Here is a 16420-nt window from a genome sequence, read left to right as displayed (position 1 = left end):
CCGGAAATGACAACGCGTCACGTGGGTCTGGCTTCTCCAGCCGATAGTAATGGCGGCTTGTTTGAAATACTATCTCGTATTTTACGAATATAGTTCACTGAAACGTGTTTCTGAAAACATTTTAAGCGAGAAATAGGCCATACAGTTGCAGAATCTGTCTTCATTTCAGACCGACAAAGGTCAGTTTAAAAGATTTTCGTCAAATTTTGAGAGGCCTTCGTCACTCATCCCGCTCATTATTTCCGGGTTAGCACTCCACCAATCAGATTGGTTGATTTTGATGAACGCCTTTTTATGCTTTTATAGTACCGGTACTACAGCCAAAAAGGCTGAAGGAAGACTCCAATTTCAGCAATAATTTCTCGCATTTTATATACCAAATAAAAATGTCATTATATTACACATTATATATTAAATAAGTCTTGATGCGTATGTGAAATCACAAAGAAGTCCTAATTTGAAAAAAAATTCCATAATAGGTTTGCTGAGAAGTGCAATGGATTTCTGGACTATGACCATATAAAATATGAAGTAGTTTTACTGTACATTACTGTATGGGAAAGTCAGCTAAAATTAAGCCTTAAAAATGTTACATGCACCAGTGCCGTAACACAGATTAAGGTATTTCGAGCCCTGATTAATCAAGCTTACAGCTTTACAACAAACCATATAAAAAGGTATAACAAGAGTACAAATATCAACATGTAACTTTAAGAACTTGACAGTAAAAGTATAAATTAAATATATACGGAGTCGCTTCCCTGAGTCATTGATGGTAGCATCTAGTCCAGACACACACACACACACGGCTTGGATAACATGAGAATGTGTGTCCGTGTGTGGTCATAATGTGACAGTGAAGAACACCATAACCTCATGGTGGATAAAAAGCATCACTTCTCCAAATCCCCTTAATCTGGTGGCTCATTTTATACCAACGCTTGATGATTTCCATTTAATACACTTTAAAAGACGGATACATCCTGTCCTCAGAGCAAAACCTGTCATGAAAATGCACTAAAACACAAGAGCTTAGTGCCACAATGGGCTTTTTGTGGGTGTGAGAGCTAAGTGGACTTTGCTGCTTGCAACCATGTAATTAATAGCCTGCGTATTTCACTACAGCACTTTAAGCAGATTTAAATATGGGTGTTCAGGAGTATGAAATTATGTTTGTCGTACATATATCTTCGATTTTTGCACGGCATTTATTACCAATGTGAAGGGCAGGAGGCACCAAAAATTATAATGAACAGAGATAGTGTCTTTGCTTGAAGCACTGAACCATGAAAGTACACATGACCTAATGCCACTATTATACTGTAAACCAAATACATGTTATTCATGCTAGAGTAGAAATTGAAATCACAGCATATCGGCTCAAAGATAGAAAATGAAGAGACGGGGTGCCTGGGTTCGGTTTGATTTGAAGCTGTAGGTTCTAATACCAGTACCATACATCATCTAATAACTATCTATGCAACAGGGGAACGGTTTTTATTGTAGTTTTTGGGCTGGTTCTACAATGTAACTGCAAAGACACAGAGATTCAACTCCATCGGTCTACTGCCTAGACAGTCTATGCAGTGTTAATTAAGCTATAAAAATGACCAGCTTGCTCAAAGAAAATTGCCAAATTTAATTTTTAACTCTTTACTGATTTAGCAGAGTTAAAAGAAACATTTATGAGAACAGAAAAACCACAGGCACTTGGTCATGTATTATGATATATTCAGAAACACTGATAGAGCCATAATAAAATTTGACCAAACTTGCTCAAACAACATGCCGACAAGGTTAAGCTGGATGAATTTTTTTCTGTCCTGGAATTTAGCTGTTATCAATCAAATCGCCAATATTAAATTTAAGCAGTAATATCAGTCAAAATGCACTATATAAAAAGCAAAGATTTTGGAGCATCTTTAATGGCAAGGCAATTACTTTTTTATTTTATTTTTATTTATGAGGACAATGCACATTAATAAACATTTTTGTAAATGCTCCAGTGTTAGCCAGCCAGCTTATTTTCAACTGTAGTCCTAGTTACCTAGCACGCATGTCTTTATGGTGGGAGGAAACCAGAGCACCCAGAGGAAACCCACGCAAACACGGGGAGAACATGCAAACTCCACACAGAAAGGCCCTGCCAGGACTGGGGATCGAACTCTGCAGAAAATGCACATAGAAAGGGGCCAATTTTGCACCAAATGTATGCATATAAACTCTGTCTTGATTTTTGCAGAATTAGCGGCCGCAAAAGCCATGCAATCATTTTGTGAATTCACCCCTCAATTCGCTTTTTAGTCTAGCCATGCCATGTCTGATTATGGCTGTGGCTGTGCACAAGTTTCTTTTCTTGTACTGTAATTCATGCAGACAAGACACCTTTGTTCCAAATGGAACAACAATGGGATCTGTATAAATCAAAATGCACTTGACGCCACCAGTCATGACCACCAGTGAACACAAGGGTTGCCAAATCCACAGCACAGACTTCATACTTCCCCAGGATTAACACTTTACATGCTGTTGATTCCACAAAGTTTCAATAATCATGAACATCATTCAATGATATGAAATGGAAGGAAACTTTACATTGTACAACAAGACTTTTCTTATTGGCGATTGAAGACCCCTTAAAAATAAAACTATGAGACAGGAATGTCGGTAGTGACATTCATGAGATGGAGCAGATAAAAACCCAGTGATTGTGCAGTCCTTTGAAGAAAAAAAAAAAAGGAGGATCCACAGCTTCAACAGTGACCATGATATCTGCTCAGAATATCCATCTGTATTAGCCAGAACCCAGAAATAGCACATCCAGTAGTAATCTGCACGGTGAAAGAGGACTACATTGGTTAAAAGAAAAAAAGGACCACATCTTCTAAGCATATGGAGATGTTGTGAGGGGGTAGATTGGAAATGTCACTGACAGTTCCCAAACTCTGAAGAACAGAGCACGCTTATTCATCACTGAACTTTTGCCAAAGAAGTGTGCGCTCTCAAACACCCACAAACTGTTAAGTTGCCTCTGTATTGGCCATAAAATGTACATTCATTGACAGAGAGCAGCCTCGAGTCTCCCAGAATTGTAATACCTGTGGATGTAATTAAAATGAATGAAAAAAAAATAACAACAGCAAGTAGGGGAAGAAAAACACAAATCCTTTCCAGAAATGTGAGCAGACATACCAAGGTCTGCAATGGCACCAGCATTCTTTACTAATTCCCAAAGCCCACTGGCACTGGTACAGAGACTGAAAGGGACGCATATGTAGCTTTACTGTCAAGAAAATCACTGGATCCATACATTGTTTGGACTTAACGCATAATCCTTTCCATTGATAAAATTATGTTGAGTGTGCCTGGCTGGAAATCCACAAGTACAGGGCTTCGGCACACATGCTTTTTCCCTTCTCTGGTTTTCCTTTAATTTGCAAATCTTGTAATCTAAGCCTAGAGCTGACTGAACCAACTTCTAAACCAGTACCGCTGTAGCGGCCAAGGCTTCAATCTGTTTTTCATTTAAGTGTCAAGACGGCATCCTTTTTGGTGGTTAACAAAAGCTGTTATTTCAAAATGATTATATGCTAAAAATTGTGTGAGGACCTTAGTAAGTTTATGAACAGGCCCAATGGAAAGTACTGCGCCGCACCCGGAAGCCTTTTTCCTTCTCGTCTTTGACCAGAGTGTTATTTACCAAGCACTTCTGTAGGGGGAAGAACCAGGCTGTGCCATTCAGCCAGAGGTCAGGGTTTCTGCTTTTCAACACAGTGCATGTTTTCAGCATTAGTGTCGAGCCAAGCCTGGGTGATTCGCCAAACCGTCAAAACGCTGCCCGTCTCAGTGTCAGTGAGGACATAGGAAAAGCAGAAGCAACGGCGTCAGAGAGACAGGGGCGGCAGTCCCTGGGAAACATCAAGAAGTTGTTCTCCATCAAGGCCCAGCTGAAGACAGACTTCCTTATTTCATTTCCAGAGGAGGATATATTGAGTTAAATTGTGTGTTGCTCTGGAAGAGGAGCATAAGTAAATGGGGGAGGGGAGGAAGAGGAGGGCATGGACTGTGTATGGAGAGGCGAGTACAAGATGCCTTGGGGTCTGTCACTTTTTAAATTCACTTTCTTTCGCTAAACAAAGACATGACATTTCCAGTCCCAACCCCGTGAATCCCAGGGATCTACACATCTGTTTAATCTCCTTTCTGTCTGCCTATGGGGTGTCCAGGTAATGCTTGCATGCCAACCATAGTGCCATTAAAAATCCATGAATCACAGTCACTAAGACCACATCACTGGCTTAGCTCCAGTTGGGTGCATGTGAAGGGTTCATAACAAGAGGTTGGGTGTCCTTTGATGCCTCTTATTAATAACAGAAAATGACTTACAGATGTATGATTTGTACTTCATAACATTGCAAAAAGTAAAAAGCTTTCCACTCCCTTCTGCATTTTTTAAAAGACAAAATGTCATGAGGATGGGTCATTCCTTCTAGTCTCCTAGCAGTCTGTGTACTTTTCAGGATAGTTCCCCTGAATCTAGTCTATATGCTTGACATTCCACTTCCAGGATTGCTCCATTGCCGCCGGAAATTCCGCCGGATGTCCCTCTTTTTTCGGCCGGATGTCCATTACCTTTTGCTTTCTTTGTGTTGGCATTTTAAACTCCGGTGGAGTTTATGAGGACTATGGTTAACTGCTCCTCAGATCTCTGCAGGGTAAATCCAGACATGTGTCCAATCTGACATCTGTCCAATTTTCTAAACTAAAACAACTTTTAAACGTACACGTTCCACCAAAACAAGTTCCTTCCGAGCCTATTTTGCAGCGGCACCGCAGCTTTTCTCCGGTGCTTAGCACCGTCCAAGACGATTGTGATTGGTCTAAAGAAATGCCAATAAACCAGAGCATGTTTTCCTCCCATCCCCGAATGCTATGTGGAGTAGCCAGACTCCTCCAGCGCCCTTTGGAGGAGGGTCTGGCAAAGCGAGACTAGCCTGAAACTAACCCAATAAAAGACTCACTTACACCATGTCCACTTTATTAGGTACAGCTATAGATTTGATGCAATCCAATACAACATATCTGCCAAAAATTATATTTTTATGGAGATTCTTTTATTATTATGTATTTGACAGATGAATGCTAAATCAACTATATATACTCACATATGACAATACCTTTTTCTGGAGAGTTCTAAAAAATATTCAATCTTGGCCTTGGAATATTTAAAACATTTGTCTCTGACGCATTCAAATCCAAAAGGACACAGTTTATTATATTACTTGCATACCGTGCTGTGAATGGTTCACACCCATCTTACATCCAGGACATGGTCAAACCATACACCCCAGCCCGTCAATTACGCTCTGCTACTGCCAATCGGCTTGCTACTCCCTCAGGACAGGGATATCAAGTATGGTTGTTAAACACCTCATCGACAAAGTCATCATTTTAAAATGTGCGTGCTAGACTGAAATTCGGCAAGAATGGCCATTGTTTACCACTTTATTATTTCGTCTAACACAGCCTTCTTGTCAGCTATTTTCTGTGTGTGTGTGTGTGTGTGTGTGTGTGTGTGTGTGTGTGTGTGTGTGTGTCTGTGTGTGTGTGTGTGTGTGTGTGTGTGTGTGTGGGGGGCGTGATTTTGGCCTAACCAGTCATGACATGTTCAGATGATCTTATAGGCAGTTTACTTAAAAATGACCCATTCTGTCACAATTGGAAACGTATATTCTTCAACACGCATTACCTGCCACCCTCATGGTTTCATTTAAGTCCTCTTTGTTTTTTTAAATTAATATGCTTTAGAAAAGCCATATAACCCAAAGGCATGTTTACCTAAATTGCTACATGTATGGAAATCATGGTGTCATTTAGTGTGTGTATATATATATATATATATATATATATAATGTTTATTTCACTTCCTTTGGCAAAAACTACAATAAAGATGTATGAAGTTGCCCCCAACTATTCAAGAGGTCTATTCCAGCTGAATATAATTGAGTAGTAGCTCATATCTGGTTCATTGTGTGCTAATCAGTGACTGCAGTTGCTGTTGTGTTAGTGTAATTATAAACAACCAAGATCCTGTTGGGGAAGGTGGTGATGTCAGCTTTATTATGAAGCGTGAACTCACCCAGAAGACCCTGTGCTCTTGCATACCCCCAGCAGAGGCCTCTTGTCGGCAAAACTGTCCGTGTTCAGAGGACCTGAGGAGGAAGACGAGTCATAGAAAGAGGGATGAGAAACAGAATAATCTGCACACAACAAAGAGGGACATTCTTTAAACGAACATGTGAAGCCTCTAGTGCTGCCCACCCTCATTCAACAGGCAGCCTATTACCATGACAGGAAACATGCAGATTACATTACTACTGTTGCCCTGTAATTCAATTATGGTCACAAAACATTTTTGATGAAAAGGAGATTTTTTTTTTTCCAGAAAATGTCATATTTTGCAAGTTAGCGGACCACTATTCTCACCAGCCAAAAAGTGGAATCCACATACTGTAAAGACTTTGGCATTCTACCTTTTTCTGACCCTCCACTGTGTAAGGTTTTCAAGCTGGGAAAATCAAGTTAATTTTATTTACAGTAGATAGCCTAATATCACGAATCACAAATTTGCCTCAGGGGGCTTTACAATCTCTACAGCATAAGACACACTCTGTCTTTTCCGACCATTGCTTCGGATAAGGGAAAATATGATTTTAAAAACATGACTTATTAACTGAAATGAGCTGGAGAAATCTCGTGAATGTTGCAAAAGAGAGTGAGATTTTCTTTCTATCTCGTTGTTTGTTTTGGGATTTCAGGGTGGAATTACAGCATGGTAAAAACCCAACAGGCATTTGTTTTTTTGAAACATGAAGAGAAAACATGTTGCATTAAGTGGACTGATCCCGTATTTTCCCTGATTGTCTCATTCTTGAAGACGGACCGAGGATCAGGGGATTGAGGGGATGGGGGTGCTTAGAATAAAGAAGATGTTACCCTTTAGAGGACTGTAATTTGAGGCTTGACAGTAATCAGCCTGGGTTTCTGTGGTATGGCGTGAGAGCAAATGTGCCTTCCCTACCAGCCTTTAACACTCCAGCCAGGGTACTTCTTTTATGTTTCTGTCATCAGACATCATTCCCAGTCAAGACATTGAGCCGTAATATAAATATGACTTTCAGGGACTTGAACTAAAATAAACTTGTTGGGAAAAAATGCAACATTTGATGAATATAGAGACTTTGATTTTATCCCTGCTGCAATGGACAGTAATTGAAGCAAGTGCTGCTGACTTCCATGTTGACGTTCGCATGTTTCATTTTAACAGAGGGGATGGTTCCATGCTGAGATAATACTATACCATGGCCTCAAACATCACAGACAACTCGTTTGTTGTTAAACTTCATAGAATTACTTTTATAGTGTGAGAGCATCCCAAGTGTAGCTCTATTGTGAAGACATACAAACCTAACTTCACAAACTACTACATCACTCGAACAAGAGCTTAAAGACCTACAGTACATATTATTAAATATATTCACATTTACTCAATGCTCATTTGTTATCAATCAAGGGAACACTGTTGCCTCATTTTCCAAGGCAACGAAAGATCACAGGTTGTAAACTCTCAGAGAGGATGTGGATACACACATTGACTCCCTTTGGAAAACCAGTACTTCCCTCTCTATTCTAGGAAAGGGGAACCTTGCCTTATTATAATCAACACCTATTTTCGGGTCTTTCTAAGTTTGCCCACCCACGGCCTCGCATCACAGACAATTGGTCTTTTAATGGCTCACCACAGTGCAACACTGTTTGCGCCCTAGCAGATTGCAATCCTTGTCCTTCTCTCCAGTGTTCATACATACAATTCATATTTATTTTCTGCCGAGAGAATTGCTCCCCTCATGTGTTGGGGCTATCTGCTGCTTCTTATTACTGTGGTTTGCTTTCATCCACTTCCAGCGCTCTTCAAATGCTGCCATTGTGTGCTGTTGAAATCTGCCAAAAGACCGGAACACGGACAGAGAACAAAAAGCCGATTTTCTTTTTTTTCCGAGAAAAAAGGACAAACCAGCGGCTATATGACAGATTTCTCAGCACTGATTGACACCTGCAGAGATAAAAATTTAAACTTCATGTCTGGAAAGGATCTAATCAGTGGAACCACTAAACCATTTGCACCATAGCTTCAGAGGATATGAACGCTGGTATTCATACTGCATTCAACTTTCCAGTGTCTGAAAAAGAGTGAAACCAGTGAAACATTTGTTTGTCATCACTGTGGCATACATTTTACTACTTTTACTTTACTTTTTCACTATTATGAATCAAATGAAATGTTTCAATGTTGATGATACACCAATTAATATACTTTCGTCTTCAACTACTTTGAATTTCTCTTTAAATTGCCATTATTTCCATTCAGTTTGTTTATTAATTGAAAATCTACATAAACATGTGGACGGAAACATGGGGAAGGTCATGGGACCATGGAGCCAGAGATATGAAAGAAAAACTTAAGAGTAGAAGAGGATGGGACAGAACACTGAAGGCATCCATTCCAAATACTCTTATTCTGTTGCATATCATCAATTTGTCATAGTTGATGCATTCCAGGGGTTAATTTATGATAATCTGCTGTAATCCATTCTTGTCAAGTTCTGCACACATTAGTTACTTTCCCAGAATTACTTTACTATTAATGCAACATGTATGGCAGCATTACATTATTGTTTATTGATAGAATAATTAGTATCGCTATTTAAGATGTCTCCCTGCAGAAGTGTTAAGTTCTACTGCAAACTGGCAGCTACAAAAAAAACACTTACTGTTTTAAGATTAAGGTTTGATTCATTTTTCATGTTTTGGAAATCTAAAAAGACATTAGGCAGCACCAGATACAGTATGAGGAACAGGAATTCTGGGAATAGACGTGGAATAGAACAGGGAACGAAAATAGCATCCACAACATTTGTGTTTACCTGAACAAAAATATTAAAGAGTTTTAAAGAGAAAATATAGATTTAGAGGTGTTAGAGAGAGCTTGCTAACAGAACAGTGAAGGCACAGTGAGAGGTTTCCAGTAGAGCTTTGGCAGCAAGAAAGCACGGACTTCAGAGGCTTGCCACCACTGACTGAGAGCAGGCCAACACTAATCGTAGATTGACTTCAGGGTTTGACTTTAAGACATTAGGTTGAGGCAGCATGGAGCACTCTTTAATTTCAATGATATAGCACCACTTAAAATGCCCACAACCCAAAATTGCATTAGGATGTGCCATACAAAATGTAATTTTAAGTGTCGACCTTGAATGCCGAAATCAAGTTAACCGGTGTGGTGTTGTTTTTTGTCCAGGACAGACATCTGCAATTTATCCTGAAAAGACACTTCTGAGGCCTCACAAAGGAAATGTGTTTACAGGCACTTCAGCCTTATCCCTTCTGTGTTTGAGGATTATAAAGTCAAAAAAATCTAGTGTTTTAAAATAACGCTAAAGGGATTTGCGGGTGGCATTTCATCTGGTGAGACACAGTGAAATCAGCCAAGCTTCTGCCTAGTTCAAGGTTGCGATGTGGCCCTTTAGTTTTTGTTACGAAGTAGACAAACAAGCTATAACGAGTTAATTGATGAGTTTTAGAGGTGCTGATAGGCAGATTGTTTTTAATGTTTGGACAGAGACGGGAAAGCGGTTTCCCCGTTTCCAGTCTTTACCGCACAGAGTGGCACACATCTGAGAAAATCTAAAATGTATTTCAACTGACAAGGGTGTTATTAAGATGTTAAACAAATAAAATTCAACCAGTTAAAAGACCACAACAAAGAAAAACCTTAAATGTACTTCTCAGACTGGAGAAGTCTTGAGGCTGCAGCACATGGTACACTAAAAGTCTCTAGTGAGAGGTCAACAATATTACCAATTCAAAACAGTATGGAGATATAATGATCAGAGCCTGATATGGAGTTAGATTATGCAGTGTGTGCTTTGGAGTTTGTTGTTTCACATTTAGGCAGTGTTAAAGTACTGAAGATACTCACTGATATGAGGAGCTGGCAGAATGTGAGCAGCTCGCACAGGACCATGGCGCACTGAGAACAGCTCTTGGGCTTCTCCTGCCAACTGAAAGAATTTTTTTTTTAAATTAAAGATAATGTAGAGGTTCACATATCTGGTCCATCAGAGAAAAGAAACAGTGTGCACTCAATGATACAGACCAACAGTCAGCTCCAGACACGTTTTATGTATGTAAAAAATACTGTCTGGAGCCACGTAAAAAGTAAAAAAAAAAAAAAGGGACTGGAAGCAAATCTACTCGTTCTCCCTCATTAAGAAATTCTGGCTCTGGTCTCGCCCTGCCAACCAATGCTGCTCGCGCTATGTTGAGATTTGTTCGGTGACTATATTCTAGCATCTACCTTAGGTTGGCTAGAAACATTGAAGGGATTCAGCCATTGGCCTACATGCTTGAGTGTCTTCATGTAAGCAGCCAATCTTACAAAAAAGGTGCCAATCTGCTAATCAGGATCTAATCTGATCTAGTCATTCACATACCGATACGTTTAGTGTCTTGCCCAAGGATACTTCAACTGGAGGAGCCAGGGATCGAACCGCCAATCTTAAGATTGGTCCAATGCATGATCACAACGTAAGAAAGACAAGAGGCCTAACTGAAGGTTCAAATAATTTACCTTTACTCTAATCAGACTGAATGTTAGATGATGTTTGTCAACGGTTGTCCTTTTATTTTCAACTTTACTGTATTCTGTTCATTACAGAGGAAATACAGCCACAGTGTAAAGCATTTACATGGATGTGTGGGTGTGTCTGCCCAGTCTGGTATAAGCTTCATGTGTTCATATGTGATGAGAGTATATTAGGTCAATGGCCTGTGAGGCTCTTGGCAGTGTCTAGCGTGTGTAATGGTACATTGTTCTACGCACAGAATGCCCCACTTTTGTTGTTCTTGTATGCGTTAAATTACAGTGAAACCTGCATTATCACATTATTATTCTCTGTTTGAAGTCTTTAAACCCATCTGAGGGGATGATCGCTCTTTTGTGCAATTAGTAGCCTTCGCAAAGTGGCGGATTTGAAGCCTTGTTTTTATTCAAAGTGCTTGAGGCCCAGCGGTGGTAGATTAACACTGGAGACACAAGCAGGATATACGAGCACTGATAGCAGGAATAAAAGGAGGTTGGCAGCAGGGTAGGATTCCTGTACATGCAAATGGACCTGCGAGGGGGATGGAATAATGGAATTTGCTGGATTAAAATGAGAAGAGGGGAGGGCCGGAGGTTAATGCGCCGGGTTATTGTGCATTACCCCTCCGCTCATCCTCGCCTTACACGGCTCTGTGTGACATCCACTGCCATCAACGACATTCCCACCATTACATTAGTGGCCCGCCGTATGCAATATGCCAAATTGCTTTTTCAAAGTTGTTTTCCCTGCACACAGTTATTCATTACATTCATTTCATTTGTGGCTCAGAGGTTTTTGTGGAATCACAGTGTCTGCTCTTCTGTTTTAATCTCTCAAATGTAATACCATAAGCTGTGAACAGATATTTGGGGCATATTCACAAGTAAGTCCGCCTCACTAACACAGTGCTGGACATATTGGAGGTTTGGAGGAAGCAGGTGCTTTAGGGATCGGACAGTAACAGGTGCTTGTTCATGGGCTTACATAACATGCAGCACTAAAACAAGTAGACAAGCCCAGAGACATGCAGCCCTACTTATGATGTTGATATGCAAAACAAAAAATGATGTGAGGCATATCAGGATCTACAAATGAACTCACAAACTCATTCACTCAGTTGTCAGTTGACCTGGTGAAAGCCACACATGAAACCAAGTAAGGATATGTGGATGTGGATGTGTAGAGTACATCTTGTCTATCACACATCTTGTCAAATATGCTTGAGGCTTGCTCTTGTGGGAATTACTGGAATTGTTGGGTCTTTGTAAATTATAGAGTGTGGTCTAGACTTACTCTATCTGTAAAGTGTCTCGAGATAACTCTTGTTATGATTTAATACTATACATTAAAAATAAGGTATTGGTTGTCCAAATCTGAAGCCATTTTGGCTATTTCTGCATATGTGTCTGTTCCATATGTATTTAAATTACCCATCTGTGCTTTCAAAAAGGGTTATGGGATTTGTGGGATTGCAATTCAATTTCCAAGGACCTTAACAACAAAAACTGGTTTCCCTATGATATCAAATAAAGAAGAATGAGATTGGTCAGTTGTATTCGTCACTGTATCGACACTGTTTTTCAATTTAACACTGAAGTTGTTGCAAAACTAAGATCCTGTTCTGTGGCTGAGAGGCAGATGGAGGAGAACAGGATATGTAGGGGAAAGTTTAAGCAGCATGGAATAGAAAGAATTATTAAGTTAAGATTTAAAGATGGGTGTCGACACTGTAGGGAAGTACTAACTGTCAGTTATTTCCCATTACTGCACTCAGCAATCACAGCAGTAACCAGTAAAGATTTTGACACCCAAAATGTCACGTCCATCTGAAGTTAAAACGAAAAATGCAATATATCTCATAACAACTTTTTATAACTAACAGGCATACTGTATACAGTAGCTACAGTCACCAGAACTTAGAATTTGGCTGCTCATTAATTTGTTAATGTCATTATTTGTAATAATACGGACCAAAGTACAGAGTGTGGATTGGTAGCTGGAGAGATGCCAGTTCACCTCCTGGGCACTGCCAGGTGCTCTTTAGCAAGGCACCGTACCCCCCCAACCGCTCAGGGCGCTGGTCTAGCACTGGCAGCCCACTCACTCTGACATCTCTCCATTTGTGCATGAATAGGTCCTGAGCATGTGTGTGTGTATTTCACACAAAAAAAAAGAGTGTAAATTGTAATTTTGTAATTGTGATTTTGTAATCCCCACTGGGGATCAATAAACAGTATAAATTAATTAAATTAAATTAATCGAAGAATGACAGCCTCTTTTTAAAACCACAAATTTGCAATTATGTTCTACAATCCTTGAAGGAGATAAAAATACCAATTTGACAGCTGATAGAACCTGTATTTAGCACACATCCTGTCCCATCTTTAAACTACATTCTGTCGATTTTAAACAGCTTTGTTTGGGAGGGGACAGAATATCCTACGAATGCATCGCTAGCACAAAACTTGCATTTCGGTGTCTGTATTAGAGAAACTTCCTATCTAAAGTCACATGTTAACATCTCAACAAGTCTAGGACAGGGTTATGGACTTAGAACATTTCTGTAATGCAGCTCCAGGTCTTCAACACATCCACTGACACTTGCTGCAGACACTTTTCCTCCAAGCAGGCCATTTCATCTCAACACGTATGCAGACAGACAATTAGTCTTCCACATTCTGCCTCTTATCAGGCTGCGGTGGATGACACCTCTCCGGTGTAAGGCGACAGTAATCTACATCGCCTAAACAGCTCTGTCAGCATCTATCCAACCAGTCAGAAGTCCACCTCTCAAGAGTGTGTGAAAGTGTGTGTGTACACGTGTAGGTTCGTAGTCTGCCAGGCCATTACAGAGGGTGTTGGTTTAGCAACTGTCACAAACACTTCACAACCACTCAAGAGCAAGAGACCAAGGCACCTTCAGTGCTTACTTAAAACCCTGTGAAAAAAAACACAACCCAGAAATATCCCGTAAACTTTGAAAAACAATGACGACAGACAGTGTGTGATAACAAGCCGGGCTGTGCGGTGTGAATCAGAATTGGTGTTCAAATGAAACTGAAAGGCAGAGGAGCCTCACCAAGCTTATATTTTTACTGGGTGTGTGTGTAGTGTGGCTCAAACAGCTGTAATCCTCTGGTCCACCATAATAATTGCAACAGAAAAATCTACAAGCAGCACAGGAGTTGCCACATCACAAAGGCCAATGCGTGTGTTCACGGGTAAAGTAAGAGTGTGTCCTCTTACCCCTGGCCAGTGGATGTTTATAAAGAGACTGATTAAGGACTTTGGTGTGTTTAGATCTCACAGGATGTATGTGAAGTTTGCATGTTTCAGTGACAGCCTGTACATGAAAGGCGATACTTGGCGAGCGAAGCTTTCGCAGGGTTGTGGGCAATTTGTTAAGTCACGGAGCAGACAATCTTCTAATGATTTTCCAAGACCGAGTTTAAAGAAGTGAGTTTCCTGAATAAGTTATTGTGCCCATTTAGTGTATAAAATCTTACAAGGGAAAGAAGAAACAACAACTGGTACGATAAAATGGGAAGAAGAGTCCACATGATAAAGAATGGAAACAGAAGTCTACCAATTCCTTATTTTGGAGAGAATTTGCTTGGAAAATAAATATGAGATAATTCTTTGACCCCAGAAATGATTTCTAAATATAGAAAAAAGTAAATCAAATTACTTACATATGTTTAATTCATGCAAATTATTAAACATATGTTGTTTTATTTTAACTCTTTAAGTGTATATGTTGTTTAGATAAGTTTTTTTAAACAGATCATATCATCCTTGGAAAACCCTCAAGTGGTCTTAGTCCAAATAAAAAATGATCTATTCAGAATTGTGAAAATCACAGCATTGAAGCAAATAAAGAGGTTAAAAAAAAAGAAGCCTTTCTGTCCATTTCACGTTAATTAGAAACATGCTGGTGTCTAGTGAGAACAATGAATGTGAATACCTGGATAGAATTAAAGTAGCCCAATACTTAAACATGCGCTCCTTGGTGGATTATATGTTTGCCGAATTACCGGAGACGCTTGGACAGATTCAGAAAATGTTCTGTGTATATTTGGTGTGTAATTAGAGCCGCATTGTTATTTTTTTTTAGTTTTCTTTTTTTTTAAAGATTTTTGGGGGGGCATTTTCGGCCTTTATTTTGATAGGACAGCTGAAGACATGAAAGGGGAGAGAGAGGGGGGAATGACATGCAGCAAAGGGCCGCAGGTCAGAGTCGAACCCGGGCCCGCTCTACCAACTGAGCTATCCGGGCGCCATATTCCTTGTGTTTTTTAACTGAGTTGTGCATTTACAGACAGCAGCTCAGAGTGGGACTGTGCAGTGAGTTTGCCGACAACACGACCATCATCGGCCTGTTCACGGGGGGAAGATGAAACGGCCTACAGAGAGGAGGTCAGAGCTCTGACATCTGACAAGGAGCTGAGCCCTAGCTCCATCTATGGGACTACGGTGGAGAGAGTCCGCAGCTTCAGGTTCCTTTGGGGTTCACATCAGCGAGGACCTGACCTGGAACTAGAGATGTTCCGATACCAATACCAGTATCGGAAAAGCCTCCAATACTGCCTAAACTGCTGGTATCGGTTAAGTACCGGAGTTTATGCACCAATCCGTTACCACGTAATGAAGCCCCGAAGAAAAATCTACTTTAAAGTAGTTTATTTATGTTCTTTTTTCGGTTATGACTGACTGTCAAACTGGATAATAAAAGAAAGGTCTATGGCATTCATTGTTTGTGTTTGTTTATGTTTCACAGAAAGTATAACCCAAGCCAGGCCGCACAACAAAGTTATCGCTAGGGCTGGGTATCGTTAAAAAAATGTCGATACCAGTACCGATACCAATACCGTGACTTTGATACCAGTCCCTAAACGATACCTTTTTCGATACCAATTTCATAAAACAAAACGAAATTACAACATTACACATTACGGCACAAATCTTTTAATTTATTTGTCAGCTCCTACTACGTGAGCCCCTTCTCTGTGTGTAACAGAGTTTTTTTCCTGCGTGTCTCTACGACGTGTAACGTTACACAGCCAATCACAGACCTTGGTAGAAGCATGCTCACTGACACTGATGAGATTTACTGCTTAGGTACTGAAAGTGGGTATTGAATGATGAGGCATTTTTCGATACTCTAGAGGCAATTCAGTCGGTGCCTAAAAAGTATTAAAATCGGTACCCAGCCCTGCATATCACATCCATGCAGGGATAGTAGTAAACAGCTGTTAAAACATAATCAAATATTGACACTCTGGTATCGGATCAGTACTCGGTATTGGCCGATACGCAACTTCAGGTATCGGAAAGCAAAAAATGGTATCGGACCATCTCAACCTGGAACGCTCGATGGTGTTTTAAGCCCCCAACGTCTCCTTCCAGGCAGCGCTGCGACCGTTGACTTCAAGGCACCTAATCCTAACCTAACCCAAACCATAACCATTGCCTAATCCTAGTGCCTTCCAGGCAGCGCTGCCTGGAAGTAGACGTTGGGGGCTTAAAACACCGATAAACACCTGGAACCACCACACTGACACAATCACAGCGGCTCTTCTTCCTCCGCAGGCTATGGAGGCTCAACATGGACTTTAGGATACTCTGCAACTTCTACAAGCTGCACCACTGCAGAATGCAGCTGAACCACCCTCACAAGTAAGGCTCTACAGAGGTTGGTGAAAACTGAACAGCACATC

The 16420-nt window shown here is 40.4% G+C and overlaps 1 protein-coding gene across 2 annotated transcripts in view; it reads right to left on the bottom strand.

The window, feature by feature from the left end:
• Window positions 1-16420, bottom strand: part of bcas3 (BCAS3 microtubule associated cell migration factor) — a 337584-nt gene that overhangs the window by 310005 nt on the left and 11159 nt on the right. For both annotated transcript variants that reach the window (XM_031285400.2, XM_031285410.2), the window contains exons 6-7: window positions 10040-10121; window positions 6140-6212 (exon numbers count right to left, since the gene is read on the bottom strand). In XM_031285400.2, coding sequence (XP_031141260.1) covers window positions 6140-6212; window positions 10040-10121 — 155 coding nt within the window. The remainder of the gene's footprint in view (window positions 1-6139; window positions 6213-10039; window positions 10122-16420) is intronic.

This window comes from Sander lucioperca, chromosome 5 (assembly GCF_008315115.2).
Source record: "Sander lucioperca isolate FBNREF2018 chromosome 5, SLUC_FBN_1.2, whole genome shotgun sequence".
In the NCBI taxonomy this organism is placed as follows: Eukaryota; Metazoa; Chordata; class Actinopteri; order Perciformes; family Percidae; genus Sander; species Sander lucioperca.
The sequence above is the reverse complement of the archived record's forward strand: the minus strand, read 5'-3'. Positions and strand labels throughout refer to the sequence as shown.